The sequence below is a fragment of the Papio anubis genome, chromosome 17, assembly GCF_008728515.1.
Source record: "Papio anubis isolate 15944 chromosome 17, Panubis1.0, whole genome shotgun sequence".
Taxonomy (NCBI): domain Eukaryota; kingdom Metazoa; phylum Chordata; class Mammalia; order Primates; family Cercopithecidae; genus Papio; species Papio anubis.
The window spans coordinates 4633143-4660746 of NC_044992.1; the positions used below are offsets into that span (position 1 = coordinate 4633143).

At 53.1% G+C, this 27604-nt stretch overlaps 2 protein-coding genes across 10 annotated transcripts in view; both read right to left on the reverse strand.

The window, feature by feature from the left end:
• SPAG7 (sperm associated antigen 7) lies at positions 1 to 9122 on the reverse strand. Its single transcript, XM_003912164.3, has 7 exons — positions 8849 to 9122; positions 1558 to 1625; positions 1231 to 1319; positions 1006 to 1090; positions 794 to 883; positions 533 to 689; positions 1 to 417 (listed from the first exon to the last, which is right to left on the reverse strand). Exons 1-7 carry the CDS (start codon positions 8931 to 8933, stop codon positions 308 to 310), a joined length of 684 nt encoding a protein of 227 aa, XP_003912213.3. The 5' UTR covers positions 8934 to 9122; the 3' UTR covers positions 1 to 307.
• Positions 9122 to 27604, reverse strand: part of CAMTA2 (calmodulin binding transcription activator 2) — a 21412-nt gene continuing 2929 nt past the window's right edge. For 3 of the 9 annotated variants that reach the window (XM_021928608.2, XM_021928605.2, XM_021928612.2), the window contains 20 exons: positions 25581 to 25648; positions 25362 to 25497; positions 24694 to 24780; positions 24291 to 24444; positions 23838 to 23972; positions 22296 to 23233; positions 21127 to 21253; positions 19616 to 19750; positions 15850 to 15965; positions 15032 to 15216; positions 14611 to 14689; positions 14215 to 14437; positions 13680 to 13984; positions 11459 to 11655; positions 11026 to 11209; positions 10752 to 10823; positions 10622 to 10642; positions 10270 to 10457; positions 10022 to 10096; positions 9122 to 9948 (listed from right to left, as the gene is read on the reverse strand). In XM_021928608.2, coding sequence (XP_021784300.1) covers positions 9885 to 9948; positions 10022 to 10096; positions 10270 to 10457; positions 10622 to 10642; positions 10752 to 10823; positions 11026 to 11209; positions 11459 to 11655; positions 13680 to 13984; positions 14215 to 14437; positions 14611 to 14689; positions 15032 to 15216; positions 15850 to 15965; positions 19616 to 19750; positions 21127 to 21253; positions 22296 to 23233; positions 23838 to 23972; positions 24291 to 24444; positions 24694 to 24780; positions 25362 to 25497; positions 25581 to 25648 — 3489 coding nt within the window. In that variant the 3' untranslated portion in view covers positions 9122 to 9884. The remainder of the gene's footprint in view (positions 9949 to 10021; positions 10097 to 10269; positions 10458 to 10621; positions 10643 to 10751; positions 10824 to 11025; positions 11210 to 11458; positions 11656 to 13679; positions 13985 to 14214; positions 14438 to 14610; positions 14690 to 15031; positions 15217 to 15849; positions 15966 to 19615; positions 19751 to 21126; positions 21254 to 22295; positions 23234 to 23837; positions 23973 to 24290; positions 24445 to 24693; positions 24781 to 25361; positions 25498 to 25580; positions 25649 to 27604) is intronic. The other 6 variants (XM_021928609.1, XM_021928606.2, XM_021928611.2 and 3 more) reach the window with 4 other exon arrangements.

Sequence of the window (27604 nt, forward strand, 5' to 3'; positions counted from 1 at the left end):
TTGGGTTAAACAGCATTTATTGAATGTAAAGTACCCCAGCCCCATGGGGAAGAAAATTCCAAGAACAGGGAATCATACAGATTAAATACCCGCTGTGCATTCACACTCTCACACACACACACACATACCACGCACCTATCCACGCTCCAACAGTGACAAATCAAACACCTGTTGTCCTCCAGCCCGCGGGACAGCTGGTAGGAGGCGGTTCAGAGGTGGGGCTCCAGGATGGGTTCTAATAGCAGCAGCCTAGTCCCTCCCTGCCCCCTGCCCTGCCCCAGGGGTCAAAGGGAGCTGGGCGGGGCGCCTAGGAGGTTGGTGGCAACTCTTCCCCACTCTGCCGCAGACGCTTCTTGGCTCTGATCTCATTCATAGCCTCTTCAATGGAGCGTGTGTCCCTCTTATTGGCCACGGGCACTAGGGGCAGAGAGGAGGGTAGGGAGGACCTAGAAACCCGTACCTCAGCCTCCACTGCCCTCCCACCACATCCCATGCTCCTCTCCCAGCCACCCCGGCCGCACTGTGGCCTCACCACAGCCGTAGGTTTTATTGGCCTGCAGCATGTGGGCTGCGTCTTTCGCTGCTCCCTTGCCGATGAGGTGGCTGTACTTGTCCTTGTAGTCGCTAGCAGGGCTCACCACCACGGGCCCCTGCTGGGCTGCCTCCTCCTCCTGCCTCTGAGCCAGCTCCTGGGGTGGAAGTGGGGGCACTGGTGCTCAGGGCCCCAGCCCAAATCCCCACCCCTCCCAGGTGGTGGGCTTCTGGGCCCCAAGGGCTGCCACGCAGAGCTCACCTTCAGCTTCCGCTTCTCCTCAGCCTTCTGGGGATCCCATTCCTCTCCACGACGGTAGGAGTCTAGCTCTTCATCTGAGGGTGCAAACTCCTGGAGAAGAGCACAATGATGGGGTCAGAGTCCATACAAATGTTTCATTTCATTCCTTCATCAGGGAGGGGGGAGAAGGCCACAAAGGGGAGAGGAGAGAATGAGGAACTCAGGCCTTTTACCTTTTTGAAGATCATGACATAGCGACAGTCATCATCTTCCCCAAAGGAGAAGGATGTCAGGCCAGCCACTTCCACTACATCATGTCTGGGATGGGACGGCAGAGGGGAAAGAGTATCGTGAGCCAGGAGCGGGCCTAGTGCCCTCCTCTGGAGGAGCCCCCTGCTGGCCCTTTCATGTCCCGCTAGCCACCCATTTCCTTCTTCCCCCAGCCCCGAGACACTCACAGTATGCTCCTCTCGATCTTGTTCATTGGCTGAAACTTTTTCTTGATCTGCCCACTGTCTTGAATGAAATCTGACACCTCCTTCTCCATCTTGGGAGAGGGGAAAGGAAGAAGATATGAAACAATGGCTCCACCCAAGTACCCCCCTCCCCAGCTGAGTTGGCGGCCCTTCTACGCCTCCCCAGCACCCTCCCCAGCCTCCATGCCACTGGCTTCCAGGCATCACCTCTCTCAAGACATTTTCAGCAAAACTGAGTCCTCAACCTTCCAATTTTACTTATTGGAAGTCCTTCCTGAGTCTGCCTTTGATCACTCCAGTTGTTCTCACCCTTTTACGAAACTCCACTTTCTGTTGTTTCTCTTGCTCTTGTAGTTTCTTCAGGCGGGCAGCCTGTTCTGGGGGTGAGAAATGGCAGCATGAAGCCGGGGCTGGAAGCATGGATGGGGAAGGTTTCTAAGGCTTCAAGTGAAGTGTGGTGCCCCCTGGGAAGTGTCAGGCTGGGAAGGCAGGATTAGCGTTTATTCATCAAGCATTTATTGATGTTTATTCTACCTAATAGTCCCCCTTATCCACGGGGGTTCATTCCAAGGCTCTCAGTGGATGCCTGAAATTGTGGATAGTACTGACCCTTATATATACTATGTCTTTTTCTACACATACATGGCTATGATAAAGTTTAACTTATAAATTAGGCACAGTAAGAGATTAAGAATAACAAGCCAGGCACGGTGGCTCAAGCCTATATCCCAGCACTTTGGGAGGCCAAGGCGAGTGGATCACCTGAGGTCAGGAGTTCGAGACCAGCCTAGTCAACATGGTGAAACCCCATCTCTACTAAAAATACAAAAATTAGCCAGGTGTGATGGTGGGCACCTATAATTTCAGCTACTGGGGAGGCTGAGGCAGGAGAATTTCTTGAACCTGGGAGGCAGAGGTTGCAGTGAGCTGAGATCGCGCCATTATACTCCAGCCTGGGCAACAAGAGTGAAATTCTGTCTCAAAAAAAAAAGAGAGATGGCTGGGCGCGGTGGCTCACAACTGTAATCCCAGCACTTTGGGAGGCCGAGGTGGGCGGATCATGAGGTCATGAGATCAAGACCATCCTGGCTAACATGGTGAAACCCCATCTCTACTAAAAAAAAATATACAAAAAATTATCCAGGCGTGGTGGTGGGCGCCTGTAGTCCCAGCTACTTGGGAGGCTGAGGCAGGAGAATGGCATGAACCTGGGAGGCGGAGCTTGCAGTGAGCCGAGATGGCGCCACTGCACTTCAGCCTGGGCGACAGAGCTAGACTCCACCTCAGAGAAAAAGAAAAAAGAAGAGAGATTAAGAATAACAATAATACAATAGAACACTTATAACAATGTACTGAAATAAAAGTTTGCGGCTGTGCTGTCTCTCTCTCTCAAAATACCTTATTGTATATAATAGTTCCAGGCTGCAGGTAACTAAAACCTTGGAAAGCAAAACCTTGGATAAGGGAGAGCAGGGACTACTGTATCTGGCACCAGGCGAGACCCTGAAGTACTGAGGTGATTAAGACACAATGTGGCCCTTCAAGAGTTCCCAGTTTAGTGGTAGTGACAAAGATCAGAATAATGCTTAACCCCCTTTTCCAACTCCACTGGGGAAACCAATGAATAAACATTGATTGATTGATTGACTTTTGAGATGGAGTCTCGCTCTGTCACCCAGGCTGGAGTACAGTGGCATGATCTCAGCTTGCTGCAACCTCCGCCTCCTGGGTTCAAGCGATTCTCCTGCCTCAGCCTCCCAAGTAGCTGGGATTACAGGCACACACCACCACATCCGGCTAATTTTTGTATTTTTAGTACAGACGGGGGTTTCACCATGTTGGCTAGGCTGGTCTCAAACTCCTGAGCTCAGGTGATCCACCCACCTTGGCCTCCCAAAGTGCTGGGATTACAGGCGTGAGCCACTGCACCCGGCCTATATATTTATTTTTGGGACAGGATTTCACTTTATTGCCCAGGCTGGAGTGCAGTGGCACAATCACAGCTCACTGCAGCCTTGACCTCCCTGGCTCAAGGGATCCTCCTACCTTAACTTCTCAAGTAGCTGGGGCCACAGGCGTGTGCCTCCATGCTCAGCTACTTTTAAAAAAATAATTAAACAAAAATATTTGTGAGATGAGGTCTCACTACGTTGCCCAGGATGGTATTTTTTTTTTTTTTTTTGAGACAGAGTCTCACCCTGTCACCCAGGCTGGAGTGCAATGGCACAGTCTTGGCTGACTGCAACCTCTGCCTCCCAGGTTCAAGAGATTCTCCCGCCTCAGCCTCCCAAGTAGCTAGGAATACAGGCGTGTGGCACCACACCTGGCTAATTTTTGTATTTTTAGTAGAGATGGGGTTTCAGTATGTTGGTCAGACTTGTCTCGAACTCCTGACCTCGTGATCTGCCCACCTCAGCCTCCCAAAGTGCTGGGATTACAAGTGTGGGCCCAGGCTGGTCTTGAACTCGGCTTCAAATACCCCTCCCACCTGGGCCTCTCAAACTGCTTGAGAGGCTTAAGCCTCCGCACCTAGCCTTGGATTTTTTTTTTTTTTTTTTTTTTTTTTTAAGTTTTCTGTTAAGATGGGGTCTCAGTTTGTTGCCCAGCCTGGTCTCCAACTGGCTTCAAGCAATCCTCCCACCTTGGCCTTCCAAAGTGTTGGGATTATAGGTGTGAGCCACCATGCCCGGACTATAGTTAGTTCTTTGTACATTGTGGGCATTAAATAAATGTTTGGGCTGAGTGTGGTAGCTTATGTATATAATCCCAGCATTTTGGAAGGCCAAGGTGGGAGGACTGCTTGAGGCCAGAAGTTCGAGACCAGTGTGGGCAATATAGTGAGACCCTGTCTCTACAAAAAATAAAGAATTAGTCAGGCATGGTGATGCATGCCTGTAGTCCCAGCTACTCGGGAGGTTGAGGTAGGAAGCTCACTTAAGCCCGAGAGGTCTAGGTGACAGAGCAAGACCCTGTCAAAAAAAAAAAAAGAAAAACTATAATGCATCTGGGAAGGAAAACAGACTCAGACCCTGGCCTCAAAGAGTCTATCATCTCGTTGTCTACACAGCAAAGGGGAATATTTTTTTTTGAGACAGAACCTTGTTTTGTTACCCAGGCTGGAGTGCAGTGGCATGATCTCGGCTCACTGCAACCTCCGCCTCCTGGGTTCAAGCGATTCTTCTGCCTCAGCTGTCTGAGTAGCTGGGACTATAGGCACCCGCCACCACACCCAGCTAATTTTTGTATCAGCTAATTTTTGTATTAGATGAGGTTTCACCATATTGGCCAGGCTGGTCTTGAACTCCTGACCTTGTGATCCACCTGCCTCGGCCTCCCAAAGTGCCAGGATTACAGGCTTGAGCCACCGCGCCCGGCCAGAAAGGGGAAATTATTTAACTTCCTATATTTTGTAAAATCCCCCACTTCCCACTTCTACAGACAGGATAAAGCCGAAATGGATAATCTGACACCCTTCTCCTTTGGGAGTCCAAGGTTAGCTGTGAAGGGTCTTTTTTTCCTGAACTCTTGGGCTCAAGAGATCTGCCTGCCTCTTGCCTGAAGATGCCCAAGACCCCATCTTTACAGAAAACTTAAAAAAAAAAAAAAAATAGCCAGGTCTGGGTGCAGAGACTCAAGCTTCTCAAGCAATTTGAGAGGCCAAGGTGGGAAGATCACTTGAGGCTGGGAGTTCAAGACCAGCCTCCCAAAGTGCTGGGATTACAGCAGTGAGTCCCCTCGCCTGGCTAAAGGTCTTATTTAACTTTCTTCCTCTTCCTTAGATCCTGCCTCTGGAGGAGGAGGAGGAATTTTTTATTTTTATTTTTATTTTTTGAGACGGAGTCTCGCTGTGTCGCCCAGGCTGGAGTGCAGTGGCGCGATCTCGGCACACTGCAAGCTCCGCCTCCCGGGTTCACGCAGGCACCCGCCACCACGCCTGGCTAGTTTGTTGTATTTTTAGTAGAAACGGGTTTCACCATGTTAGCTAGGATGGTCTCGATCTCCTGACCGCCTGATCCACCCGCCTCGGCCTCCCAAGTGCTGGGATTACAGGCGAGCCACAGCCGGCGGGGAGGAGGAATTTCAACGGGCCTCCATGTGCCTGTCTTCCCACTTGTGATGTGATTTACTACCTCTTGAGATTTGGGTGCATGCTTCTTCCTATTCCTGCTCCTCAGCCTGAAATTTTTCTCTCTTTTGCCATTTCTTTTCTTTTTTTTTTGAGACAGAGTCGCTCTGTGGCCAGGCTGGAGTGCAGTGGCCAGATCTCAGCTCACTGCAAGCTCACGCCTCCGGGTTTCACGCCATTCTCCTGCCTCAGCCTCCCGAGTAGCTGGGACTACAGGCGCCGCCACCTCGCCCGGCGAATTTTTTGTGCTTTTAGTAGAGACGGGGTTTCGCCGTGTTAGCCAGGATGGTCTCGATCTCCTGACCTTGTGATCCGCCCGTCTCGGCCTCCCAAAGTGCTGGGATTACAGGCTTGAGCCACCGCGCCCGGCCTCTTTTGCCATTTCAAATCCTTTACATCCTTAAGGCCTCCTTCTTCCACAGGATCTGAATCCTCTCCAGCTGCACTGAACCTCTCCCCATCATTTATTTATTTATTTATTTCGAGACAGAGTCTCGCTCTGTGCCCAGGCTGGAGTGCAGTGGCGCGATCTCGGCTCTCTGCAACCTCTGCCTCCCAGGTTCCAGCGATTCTCATGCCTCAGCCTCCTAAGTAGCTGGGATTACAGGTGTGAACCACCACATCTGGCTAATTTTTTTTTTTCTTTTTCTTTTTATGAGATGGAGTTTCGCTCTCTTTGCCCATGCTGGAGTGCAGTGGTGCAATCTTGGCTCACTGCAACCTCTGCTTCCTGGGTTCAAGTGATTCTCCTGCCTCAGCCTCCCAAGTAGCTGGGATCACAGTCATGCACCACCACACCTGACTAATTTTTGTATTTTTAGTAGAGATGGGGTTTCTCCATGTTGGTGAGGCTGGTCTCGAACTCCCAACCTCAGGTCGGAGTTCATCTGTCCGCCTCAGCCTCCCAAAGTGCTAGGACTATAGGCGTGAGCCACCACGCCCGGCCATTTTTTTGTATTTTTTGTAGAGACGATGTTTCACCATGTTGGCCAGGCTAGTCTTGAACTCCTGATTTCAAGTGATCTGCCTGCCTCAGCCTCCCAAAGTGCTGGGATTATAGGCATGAGCCACGGTGCCCAGCCCTCTCCCCATTTTTTAAAATAACTCCATGCCTTTGCACATGTTCCTCTGCTTGGAATGCTTTTCCTCCTCTTGCAAACATTGAGATCTACCATGAGTCAGTTACTTCTTCCCCTGGGCTCTAAGCTCCTTTGGCTCAGACACCCAGCATAGCATAGAGAACTAATGTATCATAACTTTTTGTCTCCTTTAGCATAGTATGAGCTCCTGGAGGGCAGGGATCCTGTTCATCTACTGTTCAGTTATCCTCTGGAGCCCCAGGGCCTGACAGCCTAGGAGCTCTCATCCCTCTGCCCTCACTGACCATCAGGGCATTTCATTTTTTGTTGGAAACAGTCTCAATTTCACTGCCCAGACTGGAGTGCAGTGACGCAATCACCTCTCACTTGCAGCCTCAACCTCCCAGACTCAAGTGATTCTCCCCGCTTTTGGAATTCTCCCAAGATTCTCCGGAGAATTGGGACCACAGGAGCGCGCCACTGAGCCCGGTTATTATTTATTTATTTATTTATTTATTTATTTATTTATTTATGAGACGGAGTCTCGCTCTGCCGCCAGGCTGGAGTGCAGTGGCGCAATCTTGGCTCACTGCAACCTCCGCCTCCCGGGTTCAACCGATTCTCCTGCCTCAGCCTCCTGAGTAGCTGGGATTACAGGCACGCGCCACCACGCCCAGCTAATTTTTGTATTTTTAGTAGAGACGGCGTTTCACCATGTTGGCCAGGATGGTCTCGATCTCTTGGTCTCATGATCGCCCGCCTCGGCCTCCCAAAGTTTTGAGATTACAGGCGTGAGCCACAGCGCCTGGCCAATTTTTGTATTTTTTTTTGTAGAGACGGGGTTTCTCCATGTTGCCTAGACTGATCTTGAACTCCTGGGCTCAAGCGATCCGTCTGCCGCAGCCTCCCAAAGTGGTGGGATTACAGGTGTGAGCTACAAGGCCGGACCCCACTGACTGTTCTTTAACTGGTTTTCGAGTCTTCTCCGCATCTAGAGAAGTGGCATAAGATTATGGTCAAGAACATAGGCTTCAAGCCCAGTCATACCTGGGTTTGAAACTCTGCCACTTACCAAACTAACCATGTGACCTCAGGCAAGTGACTAACCTAAGCTTCCTAGTCTGTCAATGCCGCTGGTGATCACCCACTTAGACAGTCAGTCATCAGAGCATTACAGAATTCCAGTTCCCCGTTCCCATCATGCTTCCTCCTTCCTCAGAGATTTCAAATAGACTCTTCTGCCTGTAACGCTTTGCTTCTCTCTCTCATTTACAGAATTATCTGTTCTGATCTCGGCTCACTGCAGCCTGGGGGAGAATCTCAGGTGGCCGCTCTCACAGTTATTTTTCTCTCAGAGCACTTATCAAGTTGGTTATTAAACTTCCGTGTGATCACTGCATCAATGAGCGCCCCAGCCCGACTGTGGCCTCCCTGAGGGGTACCCCTGACCCCTAACAGTTGTTCAGGAAATAATGAGACGAAGTGTAGGCATCCAGCACCCCTTGAATACTCGGAAGGCGTCCTGCCTGCCCTGGCCCCCCTGGGGCATGTGGGGAGCCGGGACAGGGCTCGTCCGCGGTCAAGGTCCGCAGGTTTGGGAGTTGGGGTCCTGCATTCCGCCAGGATCATCCCAAGCCCAAACACGAGCAACCCCGGGGAGGCTCCCACGGCCCCGCCGGGCCGCGCCCTACGCCGGCCGCCGAACTCCAGCCCGCCCGCAGGGAAGCTACTCAGAGAACGCAGGCGGAGACAGTGGCCAATCGGACCCGGCGGGCATTCTCATCCCTCCAATCAACACTACGATCCGCCTGGGCAGCTCGGGAATTTAAGGCTACAGATGGGAAAAAGGTTGTAGAAAGGAGGCAGAAGGGACTGGGTTAAATCAAGCAGGAGGGGCAAGAAGACACAGAGGACCCAACAACCAATGGGAGTTCTGAGGCTGGGGTGGGTCCGAAGGAAGGTCGAACAGGCCTAGGAGGCAGAGCTTTAAGTTGAGATAGCCAATGGAGATGAAGGCAGAGTGGATGGGCGTGTCCTAAATCCAATCGAAATAGAGCTAGAGGCGGGCGGGGCAGGAATGCGGCAGGTTGGAGGCACCCTACCAATCAGATCAGGTCAGCAGCGGACAGGCGGGCCGGTTGGCTAATGGGAAACAAGGACTGCGGAAGGCCAGGGTCGGGAGAAGAGGCAGGAGGCTGGCGCTATCTTTCAGGTAGCCAATCACTGTCCGCTAAGAACAGCGGGCGTGTCAGCAGCCCTTTTAGGGACTCTGAGGGTCTCGGAAGGGGCCTGTGAGGGGTCTTTCAAGGTTGAGGAGGCGGCATCGTCCAAAGAGGGAAAAGTGCGGTCCTGAGAACCGGGCGAAGGAAGGCGGTTGTGAATTTGGGATCCTCACCTCGGGCCTTGCGCCGAGTCTCCTGGTCACCGAGGCTGGGTGGCTTCTCCATGGAGCTCAGGATGGAGCCCAGTAGGTCCGCCATCTTGGGAGTGACTGAGAGGGGGCGGCGCGTCTTAAAGGGAAGGGCGGAATGCCTTTAAGGCCGGAAACACGTCGGAGGCGGAAAACCCCGAGCCCGCCTAGCCCGGGCGCAGATCCGAGGCCAGCGGCGCGTGGCGACCTCCAGCTGGCCGAGGCCCCGCCCCGCCCCCGTAGACAGAGGCCGCAGGCTGGCTGGTGCAGCGATGTTTAATGGCAATTCGTATAAACCAAGCCCATGCACAAGTAGAAAGTGCCCGTGGAGCCGGCAGGAGGCCCCCGCCGCGCTAGAGAACCACAAGCCCGGCCGTGCAGCCCTCCCCGCGGCGCCTTAAATAGATTCTTCACTATACTCTGTATGTTACAGTATGTACAAGACCCCTCCCCTCGGGGGACGGGGCGGACTCCGCAACGCGTTCCTATGTACACCACCTCCCCTTCGGCCCTGAGGTCGGTGGCCAGAGTCGGGTGATGGGGTAAGACAGGGCCAGAAAGGGAGGAAACAGACGCAAACATGCGGAGTCGGGTGGGGGCATGGTCAGCCCTGAAACACGAGGGGCGTGCGCAGCGAAGGCAGAGGTGGGAACCGAGGCGGATACATTCAGAGACGCGTCGAACAAATAAATAAGGCAAGTCAGGAGGGGGCCGAGTCGGGTGCAGGCAGGAGGAGCTGGGGAGCAGGGGCAGGCAGGGCTCTGGAGGTCACAGCGGAAGATGCAGGTATGTGGGGCGCGGCTCTTCTGGAGCCAGGACCAAAAGAGATGGGGCACGACCAGGAGGGATGAGGAGAGGGGTGTGGGAGCAAGGCGTGGGGAGGAGGGAGGAGGCCTACGAAGGGCTCCAACAAAGGTGAACGGGAAAGCTGCCGACAGGGGCTCCCCCTGCCCCAGAAAGCCCTCTCCCTGTTAAGACTGCACGAGGCGTCCCCAGGGTGGTGAGAAAGGCGGTGGCCAGGTCAGGTGGCCAGTCCCGGCTGGGGAAGCCCTTCCAGCTCCTGGTTCTGCTTCAGTTCCCTCATCCTGCAGAGAGAAAGATGGGAGTCAGAGAAGACTGGCGATCAGGACGGGTGGCAGGGGGAGAAGGGATGAGTACCTGTGTCGGCAGCGCCGCAGGAATCTCATGATCTTCCGGGCTGCCTGGTCCTGCTTCTTGGTGAGAAAGGAGCCTCTGGTGAAAGAAATAAAAGATGGACCTCACAGAACCCCCCAGGCATTGCATGCCTTCGGCCCCCTGGAACCCTACGCGGGGAATGGCAGTGAGGCAAGATGATCAAGAAGATGAATAAGGGGGAATGGCGTGGACACAGTGGGTGAGCACAGAGGGCTGGGGCTGAACCCTACTTGTTGCGGGCAGGCAGGGTGGCCGAAGGCCGGTGGGGAGGGCCGGGCCTGCGGCGGTAGGAGCGGTAGTGCTGCTGGATGAGCACAGCCGCTCGGCGGCTCTGCTGAAATCGCTTCTGTTCATAGTAGCTTCGGAACTTGCTCTGGATCAGGATGGCCGCCTGGGTCATCTTCTTATAGAGTGCAAACTGCAGGGGTGGGGAGGAGGGACAGGGGCTGAAATCGAGGGACAGAGACCCAAAGCCCTGGGGCTCACCCAAGATAGGCTGATGCAAGGCTCTTTCTGTAACCCACGCACTCAAGGAAAGTCTGAATCATCACAGACCTCACACTCAGATCTCATGCCTAATACCTTAAGTGCAATCCAGGTCAGCTTGTGGAGAGAGAAGGGGAGTTAGGACTCTGGCAGCATTCTGGAATGGTTAGGCGTGGGTGTGGGTTGGTGGGTTGGTGGGTATGCTTTTGAGGGAGAAGGGTCTCACCTGCTTGTACTTCCGGTAACAGCGCTGGATTACAGCTGCTGCTACCTCCTGCTGCTCCTTCAGCCGCCGGCCCTGAGGGGAGAGAAGTCTCAGCACCTCATGACCCACATAATGGGATATCTGACTTGTCCCTCCAACTTTTCTGGGGTTCCCCTGACCCTTTACCCCATCCAAGGCCTGTCTGCATGACTACTCGTCCTCCAAAAGCCCTGGGAGCCCAGTCTCCCCTGACTGGAGATGGTATAATTCATCCTGAGCCCCCTGTCCCTCTGACCTTGTACTTTCGGAAGGCCGTCTGGATGACTCGGGCCGCCTCATACAGTTCCCGCTGCTCATGATCGGATAATGTCAGCAGGGCAAAATCACTTTCCATCTTGCCACTGGTAGATGCAGAGAGAAACTCTGCCCAGGAGGGTGCTGGAGGGACAGCCAGGCGACCTCGCTCAAAGGGCAGTTCACTGTAGGGGGCAGGGAAAGAGGGTGTCATGAAGCATCTGAAGTGTCTCCTCTGCTACCTATGGGTGGCTATGAAGGAAGACCACCAGCAAGTGAGTCTGGAGAGTGACTTCAGAGTTCATCAGCCAGTTCAGTTCGCTTCTCCAAGGCCCTGGGGCCTCCGCCAGAATGGAGCTTTGGCTGTGGAAAGCCACCTTTCTCCGTTCCTCCCATTTTTGAAAAATCTAGAGGCTTTGTCCTGAGCTAGTCACCTGGGAGGGGTTGAGCTGGGGAAATGGTCCACATTCTCCAGGTAGCTGGCCAGCCAGGACATGGTCTCACTGAGTCCCACAGCCCCTGTCCGCTCCCGCATTGAGGCTCCAGCCTCAGGCAGCCCCACAAAGTCCTCTCGTTTAATCCGCTCTGGTGTGGCTTCAATGATCTGCTTGGCCAGTGAGATCATGTCCACCTGGATGAAGGGAGAAGCTGAGTGAACCCTTAGGGGCCCCAACTGCCAGCTGTAACCTCCGTCCATTCCTGTCCCGTTCCTTCTCTCCCTGCCAGGCGCTGCTAACCCTGTCTTTCTGGGCCACTGTTCCAGACTCATTCATTGATACTGGTGGGGCTCCCACTTGGGGGTCCCTCCGTGCTGAGATGCTATGGAGAATACAGGATAAAAAGGAGATACTCCCAAGTGGAGATTCAGAAGCTGAACAAATAGAGGACTTGACACCCTTTCAGGCCAACCATCCACTGTCCTACCTGGGCCTGCCCCATGCCAGCTGACCAGCACATGCTCCCCATAGGCTTGGCTGTGCCCACCCCCAACTCCCTTTCAACTCTCCAAGAACCATCCCAACACTTGCCAACTACTGCCCTGATGAATGGCTCCAGTCTGGCCTTTGCTCCAGCCCTGAAGCCTATGCTCCAGTACTTCCTGCTGGACACACTCAACACGGCCTACTTGTCAAGTTCTCTTAAGCTTTTTGTACTTAAAGTGCCACCCACTTACTCCCATTAGTCTCTCTAAATCAGATATGTCCCCAGTCTCTAGCAGAGAAGTACAAGGCTATACTTGAAGATTCACTTTCCTTCCACAGACTTTCTTAGCTTTATCATGTGCAAGCCTCCTTCCTGCATCAGATCACTGCCAAATACCCCCATCTTGCCCACCTTACTTCTCCACACAACTCCCAGCTGCCCTGTGTCATCTTGGTTTTCCTAGAACCTTGTCCCTACATGGATCAACAGGTAACTCCTACAAACCAGCTCTAACTGAAGATACTCCCCAGAATTTTCTTTTTTTTTTTTTTGAGACGGGGTCTCGCTCTGTCGCCCAGGCTGGAGTGCAGTGGCTGGATCTCAGCTCACTGCAAGCTCCGCCTCCTGGGTTCACGCCATTCTCCTGCCTCAGCCTCCCGAGTAGCTGGGACTACAGGCGCCTGCCACCTCGCCCGGCTAGTTTTTTTTTTATTATTTTTAGTAGAGACGGGGTTTCACCGTGTTAGCCAGGATGGTCTTGATCTCCTGACCTCATGATCTGCCCGTCTCAGCCTCCCAAAGTGCTGGGATTACAGGCTTGAGCCACTGCGCCTGGCCACTCCCCAGAATTTTCGTTCGTTATAGAGACAGGGTTTCTTGCCCAGGCTGGAATGCAATGATAGTCAGCTCACTGCAGCTTCATACTCATGGGCTCAAGGGGTTCTCCTACTTCAGCCTCCCAAGTAGCTACAACTGCAGGTGTGTGCCACCATGCCTACTTTTCAAAAATTACTTTTTGTAGAGATAGGGTCTTGTTATGTTGGCCAGACTGGTCTCAAACCCCTGGCCTCAAGTGATCCTCCCACCTCGTTCTCTAAAGTGCTGGGATTACAGGGGTGAGCGACTGCACCCAGCCAGAATATTTTTTAATGCTTTTTATATTTTAAATCTTACTATTTTGTCTTTTTTTTTTTTTTTTTTTTTGAGACAGAGTCTCACTCTGTCACCCAGGCTGGAGTGCAGTAGTGCAATCTCAGCTCACTGCAGCCTATGCCTCCCAGGTTCAAGCGATTCTCATGTCTCGGCCTGGCAAGCAGCTGGGATTACAGGCGCGCACCACCATGCCCAGTTAGTTTTTGTATCTCTTGTAGAGGTGGGGTTTCGCCATATTGCCCAGGCTGGTCTCAAACTCCCAGCCTGAAGTGATCCACCCGCCTCGGCCACCCAAAGTGCTGGGATTACAGGTGTGAGCCACCCAGTCCGGCCAAAAAAATTTTTTTTTCCACCATCTGAATTGTGGGATCAGCCAGAATTTTTAACCTCCACTGCCTCATGACTTCCAAGTCACATGGTCTGAAAGGAGCTAAGCAAAAGGCTACCTTGCCTGTCCCAAAATGAAGTAAATGAGTCCTTCCTAAACTGAAGCCAGACTTTGATTCTGCTTCATGGAAGTCGGCCTCACCCTACCTACTCCACTTTTAGCCCCCATAACTCCATCGACAGAAGCAGTACCGGGATCACATCCACAGCCTGTGGGCTGTCGGCGTCCTCTGGAGCGGCCCCATCATCTGAGGCTGGTGGGAGGGCAGGAGGGGAGGACACGGGCCCCTTGGAGTTGGTAGCCTCATAGTCCATGAGGAGTAGGGGGGCCTCTGGGACACCAGAGGAAAGCTGGCCTGGGGCCGTATCCTCCATAGTCATCTCAGAGGCTGGCAGAGGTGCAGGTGGGGGACTGCCATCTGGGGCACTAGAATAGGCTGATGTGACAGAGAAGGTGCCATCCGACAGCTCCGAGGGTGAGGAGACGCTGCTCAGACCTGTGTGGGGAGGGAAGAGAGTCAGGGCAGCAGGAGCCACGGCCATCCCTCGATCGAGTCTCCTGCCTCCGCCATCCTGTTTTCAGTCTCCCTGTCTGTCCTTGCTTCTGTTATCTCATCCCTGCCTCTGTGGTTTGTCTCCTCTTTTACTCGTTTCCCACCCTTTGGCTTTGCCCTGACCTTGCCTCCTACCCACATCCCTCTCTCCAAAAGATTAGGGCCACCCTCACCAGTGTCTGGGCTGGAGGAGGGTGGTGATAGGGCAAGTGGGGGCTCCACCGAAGCCTCTTGTCTCTGTAGTTCCTCAAGGCAGCGGGCAAGGCGCACATGACCCCGGGAATGAGCCACAGACAATGGCAGACGGCCCAGCGAGTCGGGAATGCTCAGTGCCTGTCGGTTCCAACGGAAAAGGAGCACAGCAGCTTCCAGGTGTCCCAAGGCACAAGCCCACATCTGAGGAAGGGGGCGGGACAGGAGGTGGAGGCTGAGGCCCGGGGCTCTTCCTCCAGTAGTCAGGTCTTCAGACCCCAGCCCACCCCACTCCCTGCATTCCTCAGGATCTTCCTTTTCAAGGGCGGTTCCCATTGCCCAGTGCCCCATGTGCACTCAGGAATTGTCATCCTCACCAGAGGGGTGCAAGAGAAATGATCCACGTTGAGCGGGTCAACCTCTTGCTCTAAGTCCAAGCTTCCAGTCTCCACACTCCTGGAGGGTTTGGGAGAGAGACAGCGGAGCCCAATGAGGGAAGAAGTGGGCAAAGTAAGAACATAAGAAGTAAAGGCACTAGGAGGCAAGCTGTACAGGGCCGGTGGGAAAAGGCAGTCAAGGACACTAGTTTAAGGAGGTCAAGAAGTCAAAGTGTCTTAAGTCAGGATATGAAAGTTCCCCAAAATGTAAGTCCTCTCCCAGCCCCCTCCCTTCCCACAATGACCCCAGCTCCCACTTGGTAGGGCCCCAGGTCCTCCAGTTCCTCTTCAGTCCCTCTTCAGTCCCCTGACACTTCTGTCCCAGAGGCTGCCCAGCCCTCACCCAGCTGCCCTTGCTCACCGCCACTGGCTCAGGGTCTCGATGAGGCGGGCATAGCCCTGGGCAGCAGCCAGGTGCAGAAGGCTCATGCCCCGGAAGGGGCTTCCGTGGGCCAGACGTTCAGGCCCCTTCCAGGTGGAGCGTGGAATCATGCTTTCTACCAAGACCACTACCCGTGCCTCGAAGCCAGGCCCCTGGCCTTCATCCTGTGACATACACACTCTTAGGCAGAGACCCAGGTATCTGCTCCCCTGGCTTGGGATGGCCTTGGCCACCTCACATCTGTCCTCCCAGCTTCGAATTTTACCCCCTCCCCACGCGTCCCACTCTAGGATCCCATCAGTTAAAGTTCCTGTGTGGCCTCCGTGACTCCTGCTCCCATAGCCACTTCCTCCGGCCCATCCAGTAGCCAGAGCTCACACAATCTTGCCCACGTGCCTTCCCATCAGCTCAGATGAGTGCCATATTCACACATGGCTTCTTCCCCTCAGAAGCCAGAGCCTTCTCTGAGCAGTTCCACAGCCCTCTTCTTTCAGAAACTTGGGACCCACTGCGATCTAAGCCCCAAAATGCTCCTGACCCCTCCCCCGCCCTCTCCTTCACCTCCACCCTTCTTCCGACCAGAAATAGTCTGAAGCCCGTCATGCCAAGAGGATGCCCAGAATAGCCACTCTATCCATGAGGTGGGGATGGGAACGGGGTGACGTCAGGGAGAGGGAAGACAGGCTGAGGAGGCTAGGGACAGGGGAGGGAGGAGAGCCACGGGTGCCAGACGTTTTCTTCAGCTGCATCCTCCCCCTGCTTCCCACCATAGACCACCTCCGTCCTCACAGAAGTACCTGAACTGGAGGAGCGTCAGGACCCCGGCAAGGTGCCTGTCCAGCTGCTGCGATCTCTGCCATCCGCTTCTCCATCTGCTCCAGTCGCTCTAGTATGGACATCCGGAACTGGTTGTCTGAGGGGGAACGGGTGTGGGAGGCTGAGTGGGCAGAGTCTAGGTGATACCCTGAACACTAAAAGTAGACCTGTCCCAAGATCTGGGGATGAGGACACAGAACCATATTCTTTTCTCTTCCCCCAAACAGCACCTCCTTTACCCCAATAAAGCCCACCAGGACTCAGTCCTTAAGCTAGGGCTGTGAATACTGCCCACTGACCTAGAACCCGGATCTGGAACCAAAACTGTTTCCTTCAAGGTACAGAGGTAGTAGGAATTCCCAGATGGCCATCCAGCCTTCTGCTATCCCAAATCCCATGCATACACACTCTTCCCCCCATCCTTTTCCTACGTAAAATGTTCCATCAGTTTTTGCAGCAGACACTACCTTTGTCCCCCATGGTGAAGGTGAAGGATTCCAGGGTCCCTCCTCTGTAATAACCACTGCCCCAAAGAGCTCAGGGACTGTGATTTGAAAAGCACCTCTCCCTCCTCCCAGCCCCCTGCAGCTGTCCACAAAGATGATGGTGGGGGAGGGAAGGTGACAGAGATGGATAGCCATGTCCATTTCTCCTCCTCCTCCTTCTGCCCCCCATACACAAATACACAAACACACACATATGCACAGACACACACATCCCCCCAAGCTATATGTGTCCCGGCCTGAGATCAAACAAGGACAAGAAGGGGATGTGGGAGGGGATCAGAGCCATAGGAAAACAGACACAGAGAAACAAGGTGAAGGTTGGAGATGTTCTGAAATGCCAGGATAGAAGGGGATGAAGGTACACAGGTGATAGTAAGGGAGGAGGACAGAGAATGATTAACAGAAACCCAAGTAAAACAAAGGGAGGAGAGAGAGCAAAAAAGATCAAGTGAAGGAGAATAGAGAAAGGACAAAGGAGGGCTAGGGGAAAGTGCCAAACAAGCAGGAAGAAAGGATGATCAAAGAGAGGCAAGTTAAGATGTTGGTTCAAGAAGAAATGGAAAGAAGAGGGATGGAAGAGACTCATAGGAGAGATGGTAAAATGCAGATTAGACAGGGACAGAGAAATAAGGTGATGAACAGTCACAGGGCAGGACAGAGACAGCACAGGACTGAGAGACCTGGCCAGAGCCCAAGGTAGGCAGACTCAAGTCAGAGACAAGCAACCCAACACACATGCAGGCTTTGTGTGGGCGCCAGCTCCAAGGCCGAGGCAAAACTAGGGACCAGAGCTCCGGAGAGAGCAGTAAGGACAGAGAGAGACTAAGATAACACAGACGGCCGCAGAACTGAGAGGAACCAAGAGGCACCAACAAGGACACTAAGAGGAAGACAGGGAGAAAAGCAAACCTTGAGAAAGCAGCAGGTGCAGACGGAAACAGTGCTCAAGGCCACGAGAGAGAGAACCAGTAACAGGAACAAAAACAATCCCAGATTTAAATAAATACACACACATATATATACATGTATGCGCGTGCCTCTGTGTTTGTGTTAGTACACCATGTTATTAGCAATGGATATCACTGAGAAGTAGTAGTATAGGAAATTTTTCTTTTCTTTTTTTTTTTTTTTTTGAGATGGAGTCTCGCTCTGTCGCCCAGGCTGCGGTGCAGTGGTGCGATCTCAGCTCACTGCAACCTCCGCCTCCCAGGTTCGAGCAGTCATCCTGTCTTGACCTCCCAAGTAGCTGGGACTATAGGCACCCGCCACCACGCCTGGCTAATTTTTGTATTTTTAGTGGAGATAGGGTTTCACCATATTGGTCAGGCTTGTCTCAAACTCCTGACCTCAGGTGATCCATCTGCTCTGGCCCCACAGAGTGCTGGGATTACAAGTGTGAGCCACCAGGCCCAGTCGGAATTTTTATTTTCTATTTTGTGCTTTTGTGTAATTTCTGAATTTCCATTAATGAATGCATCTTTATAATCAGAAGAGGAAAAACAATAGAAATTTATTTATTTATTTATTTATTTATTTTTTTAGACGGAGTCTGGCTCTGTCGCTCAGGCTGGAGTGCAGTGACCGGATCTCAGCTCACGGCAAGCTCCGCCTCCCGGGTTTACGCCATTCTCCTGCCTCAGCCTCCCAAGTAGCTGGGACTACAGGTGCCCGCCTCGTCGCCCGGCTAGTTTTTTGTATTTTTTAGTAGAGACGGGGTTTCACCGTATCAGCCAGGATGGTCTCGATCTCCTGACCTCGTAATCCCCCCGTCTCGGCCTCCCAAAGTGCTGGGATTACAGGCTTGAGCCACCGTGCCCGGCCAACAATAGAAATTTAAAGATGTAACTACAGCTGGGTGTGGTGGCTCACGCCTGTAATCCCAACACTTTGGGAGGCTGAGTGGGGCGGATTGCTTGAGGTCAGGAGTTTGAGACCAGCCTGACCAAATAGAGAACCCTGTCTCTACTAAAAATACAAAAAATTAGCCAGGCATGGGGGTGGGCGCCTGTAATCCCAGCTACTCGGGAGGCTGAGGCAGGAGGATCACTTGAACCCCCGGAGGTGGAGGTTGCAGTGAGCTGAGATCATGCCATTGCAATCCAGCCTGGGAGACAGAGCAAGACTCTGTCTCAAAAAAGAAGAGAAAAATAAATAATAAATATATAAACTTGTGCCTAGCACCTATATGTTGCTCTAGACACTGTCCCTGCCCTGCCTGTTGACCTTCCTTGTCTAGATTCCACCCTTTGGGATGGAGGGCAGGTCAAGAACTGGTATAAAGGCCGGGCGCGGTGGCTCACGCCTGTAATCCCAGCACTTTGGGAGGACGAGGCGGGTGGATCATGAGGTCAGGAGCTCGAAACCATCCTGGCTAACACGGTGAAACCCCGTCTCTATTAAAAATACAAAAAAAGGCCGGGCGCGGTGGCTCAAGCCTGTAATCCCAGCACTTTGGGAGGCCGAGATGGGCGGTTGACGAGGTCAGGAGATCGAGACCATCCTGGCTAACACGGTGAAACCCCGTCTCTACTAAGAAATACAAAAAAATAGCCGGGCGTGGTGGCGGGCACCTGTAGTCCCAGCTACTCCAGAGGCTGAGGCGGGAGAATGGCATGAACCCGGGAGGCGGAGCTTGCAGTGAGCTGAGATCATGCCACTGCACTCCAGCCTGGGTGACAGAGCAAGACTCGGTCTCAAAAAAAAAAAAGAACTGGTATAAAAATGACCCCAAGATTTATGGGGAAGAAGAGGTGAGGGAAGTTTGCTGCCACATTTAGAAATCACTAATGAAGGGCCGGGCGCGGTGGCTTCACGCCTGTAATCCCAGCACTTTGGGAGGCTGAGGCGGGCGGATCATCTGAGGTCGGGAGTTTGAGACCAGCCTGACCAACATGGAGAAACCCCGTCTCTACTAAAAACACAAAAAAATTAGCCAGGCATGGTGGCACATGCCTGTAATCTCAGCTACTCTGGAGGCTGAGGCAGGAGAATCGCTTGAACCCGGGAGGCAGAGGTTGCAGTGAGCCAAGATTGCGCCACTGCACTCCAGCCTGGGCAACAAGAGCGAAACTCAGCCTCAAAAAAAAAGAGAGAGAAACCACTAATGAAACAGGAATTGAAAAAAAAAAGAATGGTAAAGTTGGGGCTCATTGGTGGTCACCTGAACCCTGAGGGGTCTAGGAGCATGTCATGCTCGAAGGCTGTGGGCCCGATACTTGGGGTCAGAGGGCTGGGTACTCACCGTCCAGTGACAGCCAGTCAAGTTGAGTACTAGGCAGAGACAGGAATCGGCGAGCTCGATACTCAAAGAGCACAGAAGCAGAAAGGGGCCCCTCCCGCCCTGCCACCTGCAAAGACACCAGCCCTACCTCGTGGGCTGGAGAGGGCAGGATCAGCGAGAAGGGCTCTCTTTGCCTGGCTCCTTCTCTGGCTACCTGGGTCAGCCATAGACAATTATTCCACAGCTATTTCCCCTACTGCCCTGCTGTGGGCCAAGAGGCCCCTGGCTTCGGTGGCCTTGGCACTAACTGAGAAGGGAGTCCATTTGTTTGAGAACTTAATACATACTGTGGGCCAGAGAGCCCTTGGATTCTAGACCCTGTAGTTGAAGATATTTGTTATTCAGCAAGAAGGTTTGGAAACTGAGGGTCAAGAGACTAATTATGAACAATTTGATGTTGGAAAATCCTCTTGATTCCTGGATCAGAGTCCAGAAGTTACGACCTTGTTAATGAGATGGAGGAAAGGGGAGCTTGCTGCTCATAAACAGTGTCCAGTGGCCATAAGGATGGAACCAGCAGGCCCTGATCCTAAGACCAGGTGCTGAGACTTTTTCTCCCAGTCCCCAGATTCTCTGGTCTCATCCCCTTTCCATCCACACATGCTGGATGCCGCTGTAGAGACTGGGGACGAACACACTCACAGACGGCAAAGCTGCCAACCTGTCACTTTGGTGGTCCTTGAGGTCCCCTAGTAAGGCTGACTTTTGAGTGGAGGGTAAGGGCAAGGCTGGTGGCAAAAGGGCAGAGATGAACCTTGGCAATGAAGTCTAGACCAGTGCTGTCCAAAAGAACATTTCTGCAGTGACAAAGATGTTCTATGTCGTCACTATCCAACAGGGTAACACCAGCCATGTGTGGCTACTGAGCACTTGGAAATGTTCTATGTCGTCACTATCCAACAGGGTAACACCAGCCACGTGTGGCTACTGAGCACTTGGAATGTGGTCAGTGAGACTGGGGAAGTCAATTTTAAGTATTCTTTAGCTTTAATTAAATAGGCTCATGTGGCTAATGGCTATCATACTGGACACCACAGTTCTAAAAGCCAATGTCCTTCAGTCCCAAGACTGGTTAGAGGACACCCACATGTCTTCTTTCTCCTTCCCCCGGGAGTGGAGTGCGAGACTCTGGCTCTAACTAGGCCAGAAAGCCTGGACGGACATTAGAAATCCCTTTGGTCAATGCCTAACCCTACAGGAGGGGAGGCCAAGGACCTCAGGAAGGATCAGAGTTATCTGAGGTCACTGGTTGGCTAAGGAGTAGATTTCTTGGACCAGAACCTAGATCTGACACCTAAGTCCAGGCTCTTCTGCCTGCTGGGAGAGCATGGCGCTCAACCTCAGGACTGCATGAAGTCCTTGTGCTCTCAAAACAACCCATTCGTTCCCAGTGCTTTCTGGAAGCCTGGAAGTCCTGATCTATCCTAACTGCCCACGTCAGTCCCTCCCCCTACAGTTCCCAATCCTCATACCGGGACAGTAGCAGCGTAAGACACCAGGCTGGACAAGTGAGGCTGGTACTGCGATGTGATCAAACACACAGGAGTAATGCTCGGCGGCCTCGGTCCAAGGACCTGTGATGAGCACCTTGACCCCACCCTGCAGACAGAAGTCAGAGACCATGTGACTGGAGTTGGGTGTTCATCCACTCCCTCATTCATGTATTCAGACCCTTATAGGGTATGGCAGGTCCTGTGCTAGAGCCTGGGGGTACAGGGATAGACAGGACCCAGTGGGGTGAGGTCAGTCAGTCTATCCCTCCCCAACATTCCTGCTAAGTGGTTGCCTGGTCTCTACCTGAATCTGCCAGCAACTGGGAATTCAGGGCCTCCCCCAAAGCTACCACAGAGCTGTCACCAGAAGGAAGTTCTGTTCTTGGTCTAATTCACCCCCACTGCAGTTCCTCCTTTCCCTCTCAAAGGCAGCACAAAACAGAACTTCTGCACTGCTGAAGACAGTCTTCCAGCTACTCAAAGTCTGCAATCACATGCCTGATCTTTCTTTTCTTCTCCAGGTTGCACAGCCCCAGTTCCCTACCCCTGAAAACAGTCAGGAAGGGAATGAGGTCCCACGAGACTCCAGAAACCGTGCTAACACGTGAAAGGGAGAGGAACAGAAAAAAGGTTAAGTTGCTGAGGACTCTGGAAACAGGAAAGCAGCTTCACTCTACGTAAAAAAGAGATTGGCGCCCGGGCGCGGTAGCTCACGCCTGTGATCCCAGCACTTTGGGAGGCCAAGGCAGGCAATCACCTGAGGTCAGGAGTTCGAGACCAGCCTGGCCAACATGATGAAACCCTGTCTCTACTAAAAATACAAAAATTAGCCAGGCGGGGTGGCGGGCACCTATAATCCCAGCTACTCAGGAGGCTGAGGCAGGAAAATCATTTGAACCCAGGTGGTGGAGGCTGCAGTGAGCCGAGATCGTGCCATTGCTCTCCAGCCTGGGCCTCAGGGTGAGACTCCTTCTCAAAAAGAAAAAAAAAAAGACAGGGATTGGATAGAGAACTAAGTCAAGCCTAAGAAGCCATGAAAACTGAGGGAAACTAGATTACAGACCACGGGGTAAGCATTCATACAATTTGTTTTGGGCAGTCAGAAAACAAATGGGAGGGAGAAGGGAGGAGATAAGCCTGAGCCTCACCTCTGGGTAGGACCACTCTGGGGAGAAGTCTGTGATGGTGCTAAGAGCAGGAGAGAGCTGGGGGGTTGGAGCAGGGATGCTTGCAGCTTCCTCACTGATGAGTTCTCCCATAAGGTCTGGGAATGATGAAAGACTGAAGGGCTCCAGTTCGCTGGCCCCAACAGGTCCTCCAAACAAGGCCTCTCCTCTTCCTACCCTGCTTGATGGCTCCAAGGGGGCAGGTGAGGGTGGGGGTGAGGGAGGGGGTGAAGGTATGGGTGGGGCAGCCCCCTGACCCTTGAGCTCCTCCCCACTGTCATCATCTTGGATGAAGAAGCAGTTTCCTCTTCTCCCACCTGCTCCCGACTGTGGTGGGGGACCCCGAGCAGCTGCCTGGGGCTCCAGGGCAGCAGCAGGCTCTAGGGCAGAACAGGGGGTATGAGCGGCCTCTGCCTCGGGGAAGTCTGGGCTTACTCCCTGCCCCCCTCCATATGTCTGGCCCCTCTGGGGGCTGTTGAGAAAACGATCAGGGTCAAAGGCAGGACTGGGAGGAGCCGGTGGGGCAGAAGCCTCAGTGCCTACAACCACCGCCAGACTCATGGAAGGCCTAGGATCAGCCTGGGGAGCCAAGTGCCTGGTGGGCGTCAGGCCCCCAGCCCGCTGCTCCAGTCCCGTCAGGAGGAGGATAGCCGTGCCTCCTCTTGAAGAACCCTCTCGAGAAGTGGGTGGGCTAGGTCTGATTTCCAGGGGCTCTGCAAATCCCGATGAGGAGGAAGAAGAGGAAGAAGATGGGGAGGTGTGTGCCTTAGGGAGCTCTGGGGGAAGTGGGGTTATCAGTGGAGGAGGCTCTGGGGGGTGAGTGTGGGGGACAGAGGTCAGGGTTAAAGCTCGGGGCTCCACTTTGGGAGAGATGATGCGGTGTTTTGTGCTGCTGCATTTGTGGGTAAGGCTCCCAGAACCTGGAGTGGAGAGGAGTAGGAAGGAGAGAAGGTAAGACACATCATTCCGTACCCTTCTCTACCTCGAAGCCCTCAGAAGTATTTCCTGGGACATCCCTATAAACCAGAGGTGTAATACTGATTGCAGCCACTGGGAGGCATGAGAAATGTCTGTTCTCTACCCCTACCCTTTATTGCCCCTCCCCCTCTCTATTTCCCCCCAGAACAAGCAAAACCAGAGGAACACCGCAGAGGAGAACTGAGGGCTTGGGAGAGTAGCTAAAAGCCAAAGGTAAAGGCATAGGAAAAGGACAAAAGAACAGAACCAAGGGGGTGCCAACTAGGAGGAAGGCTAAGGCTGAGTGTCCTTGGTGGTGCTGAGGTGACAGGGATTGCTGAAGGTAGAAGACAAGAAGGGCAGAGGTTGCCAGGACAGCTGAGTGCAAGGCCGCAGCCAGTGTGCACCCAGATGGGAACATCTCTGTTCATCTGGCTCATCTTTCTGGGACATGCAAAAGACTTGCAAATCAGCATGCAAATCCCATCAAGACGGATATCCCCCTGGCTTGCGTAAGAGCAGGGTGGCTTGGTGGGAAGACAGCCAAAAGGTCAGGGAGTAACTTACCAAGTCCCCCACTGCAGAGGCAGGCGTGGGTTCGGGGCGCAGGCTTGGTTGGGTGGGTGTCCAAAATCTGCTGCACCAGCTGTTCTACAGAGAACTCCTCTGTTCCATTCCCACAGCTCCACTTGATGCCATGAACTAGAGAAGTTAGGGGGAAGTGCTGTGGGACCCCCACGAAACAGGCCCCAGAGTACCTTGATGGCTCCTCCAAGCACCTGACACGCTTCAAGACTTCTGGCCAGGTGAACAGAGGCCAGCAGCCTCAAGACTGCTCAGACATGTCGCTTTAGTCCTTTCTCCGTATTCTAATACCTGAGAACACGCCAGGAATCCTAGCACCCTCCCAGCTTGGAGGGAGACGATCAGCCCTCAGGCTTTGGGTCCAGAACCATGGCCCCGCTGGGAGCCCTGTTTCTACTCTCCCCTTGGAGCTCTATCCCCACCCTGCTGCCTTACACATGGGCTTCAGCTGTCCCAACAACTCCTCCCGGGACCACTTCAGCCACTCTCGACGGTCGCTGCTGATGGAACAAAAGATGGGGCTGCAGCCCTTTCCACAGTCCTCCAGGGCTGGGACGTTCAGGTAGTGCACAAGGACGATGTCAGGGTTCTGAGAGCATAAGGGGACACACAGAGCCATGGGGTCCTGAGGTCCAGGGGCTCAGCTTCCTAATCCTCACTTCTTCCTGGGCACCCTCCTAACCTCACCCCCAATTTCTGACTCTCTCCATCCCCAAGCCCCTTTCTCTTCTTCCCAGGCTCCTTTCCTCACTCAGAACTTAGTCATCCTTTCACTTCCTTCTTTCAGACCCTCAAAAAACCAGGAAGACTGTGGCTCCCTGGGCTCTTCCGTCCTTACCTGGAGCAGCCAGTAGCAGCGCCGATGGAATGTGGGGACGATGGAAGAGTGAACGTAGCAGCCATAGAGACACTGCCAGGAGACAGGCTGGGGTGGGGGGAGGGCTAGTCTGCTCCCCAACTCTTCCTCTGTTCAGTCCCTTTGCAGGAATCCCAATCTTTCCACCAGTTCCTCTTCAACCCTTCCCCCACCCTCGCCCCCACCTAGTCCCCATCCCTTTTGAAGCCCAGCAGCCCTGAGTCATAGATGAGTAGTGGGGCTGGGGCCTTACAGTGAGGACCAGATTTGAGATATGGGACTATCTAGAAACCAGAGGGCAGAGCAAGAACGCATCTGAGATGAGGGGCAGTGATCTGGGGAAGAGAAACCTGCGCTGAGAGCATCACTGCTGGGATCCCTGAGGGAAACACAAGAGCAGTGAGGGGCCTGGGCATCAGTGTTCTGGAAGGGAGGCATGGCCTACGGCCTGGAGAGTTGAGTCGTGGAGGGAAATGGGAAGTGGAGAGTGGCCAAAGCAATGTCAGCCGACCCAGAGTGAGTGAGAAGGGAAGAGTAACTGGGAGGGGGCTGAGGTGGACAATGCCACCAAGCCCTGGTAGGGCTAGAGTCCAGCTAAGGGTGGCGGAGGTCAGGCTCGGGAAGATGAGCTGAATGTCTGACTCTCTTACCTCCATGCCCTGGACCTTCAGCTTCATGTGGTCCTCTCGGGTGGTCTTCCCATCCTTCCGCTTCTTCCAGAGGTAACCGTCCTTCCGATATTTCACCTTCTTGCGATTGTAGAGGATGATGGAGCCATTCTGAGGCCTGTGAAGGGAAGGGTTGCCCTGGAATTCTGTGAACAGAACCTAGAACCCCTGCCACTCCCCCACGTTCTCAAACTTTCTCACCTTGTCTTTGGGGCACAAGACAGCCACTCATCATGCTTCTCAAAGGTGATCAGGTAGGATGCAATCTCCTGTAGAAAAGTAGGCACTCAGGTGGGTGTCTCCTTCATAGTCTCAGCCTGGCCTCTTGGTCATCCTGTCAGTGTCTCTCTCTGCTGAATTGTGGCAGCTAGTGGAGGATGCTTCTAGGTATCTGGACCCAGCAAGACCCACTGCCCTCCTAAGAACCCCTCTTTTGTCCTAAGACAAAAGTCTAACACTTTATCCTTCCCTTACTCCCACCTGGGGCCTTTATCTTGGGGGCAGGCCCACATTCTTCATCGTCCATTCATCATACTGTGAATTATTTTACTCTCCAAAAATCTCATTTCTGTGCCCCTTGTTCTTTTTTTTTTTTTTTTTTTTTCCTCTTTTCTTTTCTTTTCTTTTCTTTTGAGATGGAGTTTCATTCTTGTTGCCCAGGCTGGAGTGCAATGGCGCGATCTCAGCTCACTGCAACCTCTGCCTCCCAGGTTCAAGCAGTTCTCCTGCCTCAGCCTCCCAAGTAGCTGGGATTATAGGCATGCGCCACCACACCCGGGTAATTTTGTTGTTTGTTTTGTTTTGTTTTGTTTTGTTTTGAGTAGAGATGGGGTTTCTCCACATTGCTTAGGCTGATCTCGAACTTCCGACCTCAGGTGATCCACCCGCCTTGGCCTCCCAAAGTGCTGGGATTATAGGCGTCAGCCACCACGCTTGGCCTCTGTGCCCCTTCCTAACAAAAAATTTCAGTAGTTTGACACTGCCAGGAATGTCAGATTCTTTTATTGATTGATTGATTGATTGATTGAGACAGAGTCTCACTCTGGCCATGAGCTGGAGTGCAGGTAAAGCGTGATCTCCAGCTCACTGCAAGCTCCACCCTCCTGGAGTTCACACCATTCTCCTGCCTCAGCCTCCGAGTAGCTGGGACTACGGGCACCACGCCACCCGCATGCAGTAATTTTTTTGTATTTTTAGTAGAGACAGGGTTTCACCGTGTTAACCAGGCTGGTCTCGATCACCTGACCTCATGATCCGCCTGCCTCGGCCTCCCAAAGTGCTGGGATTACAGGCGTGAGCCACCGTGCCTGGCAGGAATTCCAGGTGCTTTGAATTTTTTTTTTTTTTTTTTTTTTTTTTTTTGGAAGGCGGAGTCTTGCTCTGTCACCCAGGCTGGAGTGATGCTGTGGCGGATCTCCAGCTCACTGCAGCTCCGCCTCCTGGGAGTTCCGCCATTCTCCTGCCTCAGCCTCCCGGAGTAGCTGGGACTACAAGCGCCCGCCACCTCGCCCGGCTAGTTTTTGTATTTTTAGTAGAGGCGGGGGTTTCACCGTGTTGCGCCAGGATGGTCACCGATCTCCTGACCTCGTGATCCGCCCGTCTCAGCCTCCCAAAGTGCTGGGATTACAGGCTTGAGCCACCACGCCCGGCCTGGAATTTCAGATTCTTTAGCCTGACTCCAAGGTTCTCCCCAACAAGGGATCAAACTTTCACTGTGCCCACTATTTACCCATACTGCTCCTATAATTCCTGCCAGATGGGTCCATTGATTCCTTCCTGAACATGCTTTGAACAGTTACCTCCTGCATGTTAGTGCCCTACAAGGCAGGTACCATGTGCATACCTCTCCGTGTCTGGAAATCCTAGCCATTCTATAAACCAAACCCCTTTTCAGATGCTCCATGAAGCCCTGCTGACCACACTGGCCCTTCCTAAAGGCGCTATAGCACAACAATCACACATACACACATACGCACACCCTTTTACTGACAGTTCTCTTCTGATATCAAATTGATAAATATTAACAACCAACTACATACAAGGCACTAAGTATGCAGAATACAGAAGGTGTGTACACAAGGACTGTGCCCCCTCCAGAAGGAGCCAGTATCAGTGGTGGTTAAAAACAAAGGTTCCGGCCAGGCATGGTGGCTCATGCCTGTAATCCCAGCACTGTAGGAGGCCGAGGCGGGTGGATCACTAGGTCCAGTGTTCGAGACCAGCCT

Bases quoted from the DNA above. Each gene is read 5' to 3' on its own strand.
- SPAG7 (XM_003912164.3), bottom strand. From the start codon at position 8,933: ATGGCGGACCTACTGGGCTCCATCCTGAGCTCCATGGAGAAGCCACCC. The intron at 1,320-1,557 runs GTGAGAACAACT...CCCTCTCCCAAG, and splicing joins AAGTGGAGTTTCGTAAAAGG to ATGGAGAAGGAGGTGTCAGA. The intron at 690-793 runs GTGAGCTCTGCG...CTTCCACCCCAG, and splicing joins AGGAGAAGCGGAAGCTGAAG to GAGCTGGCTCAGAGGCAGGA.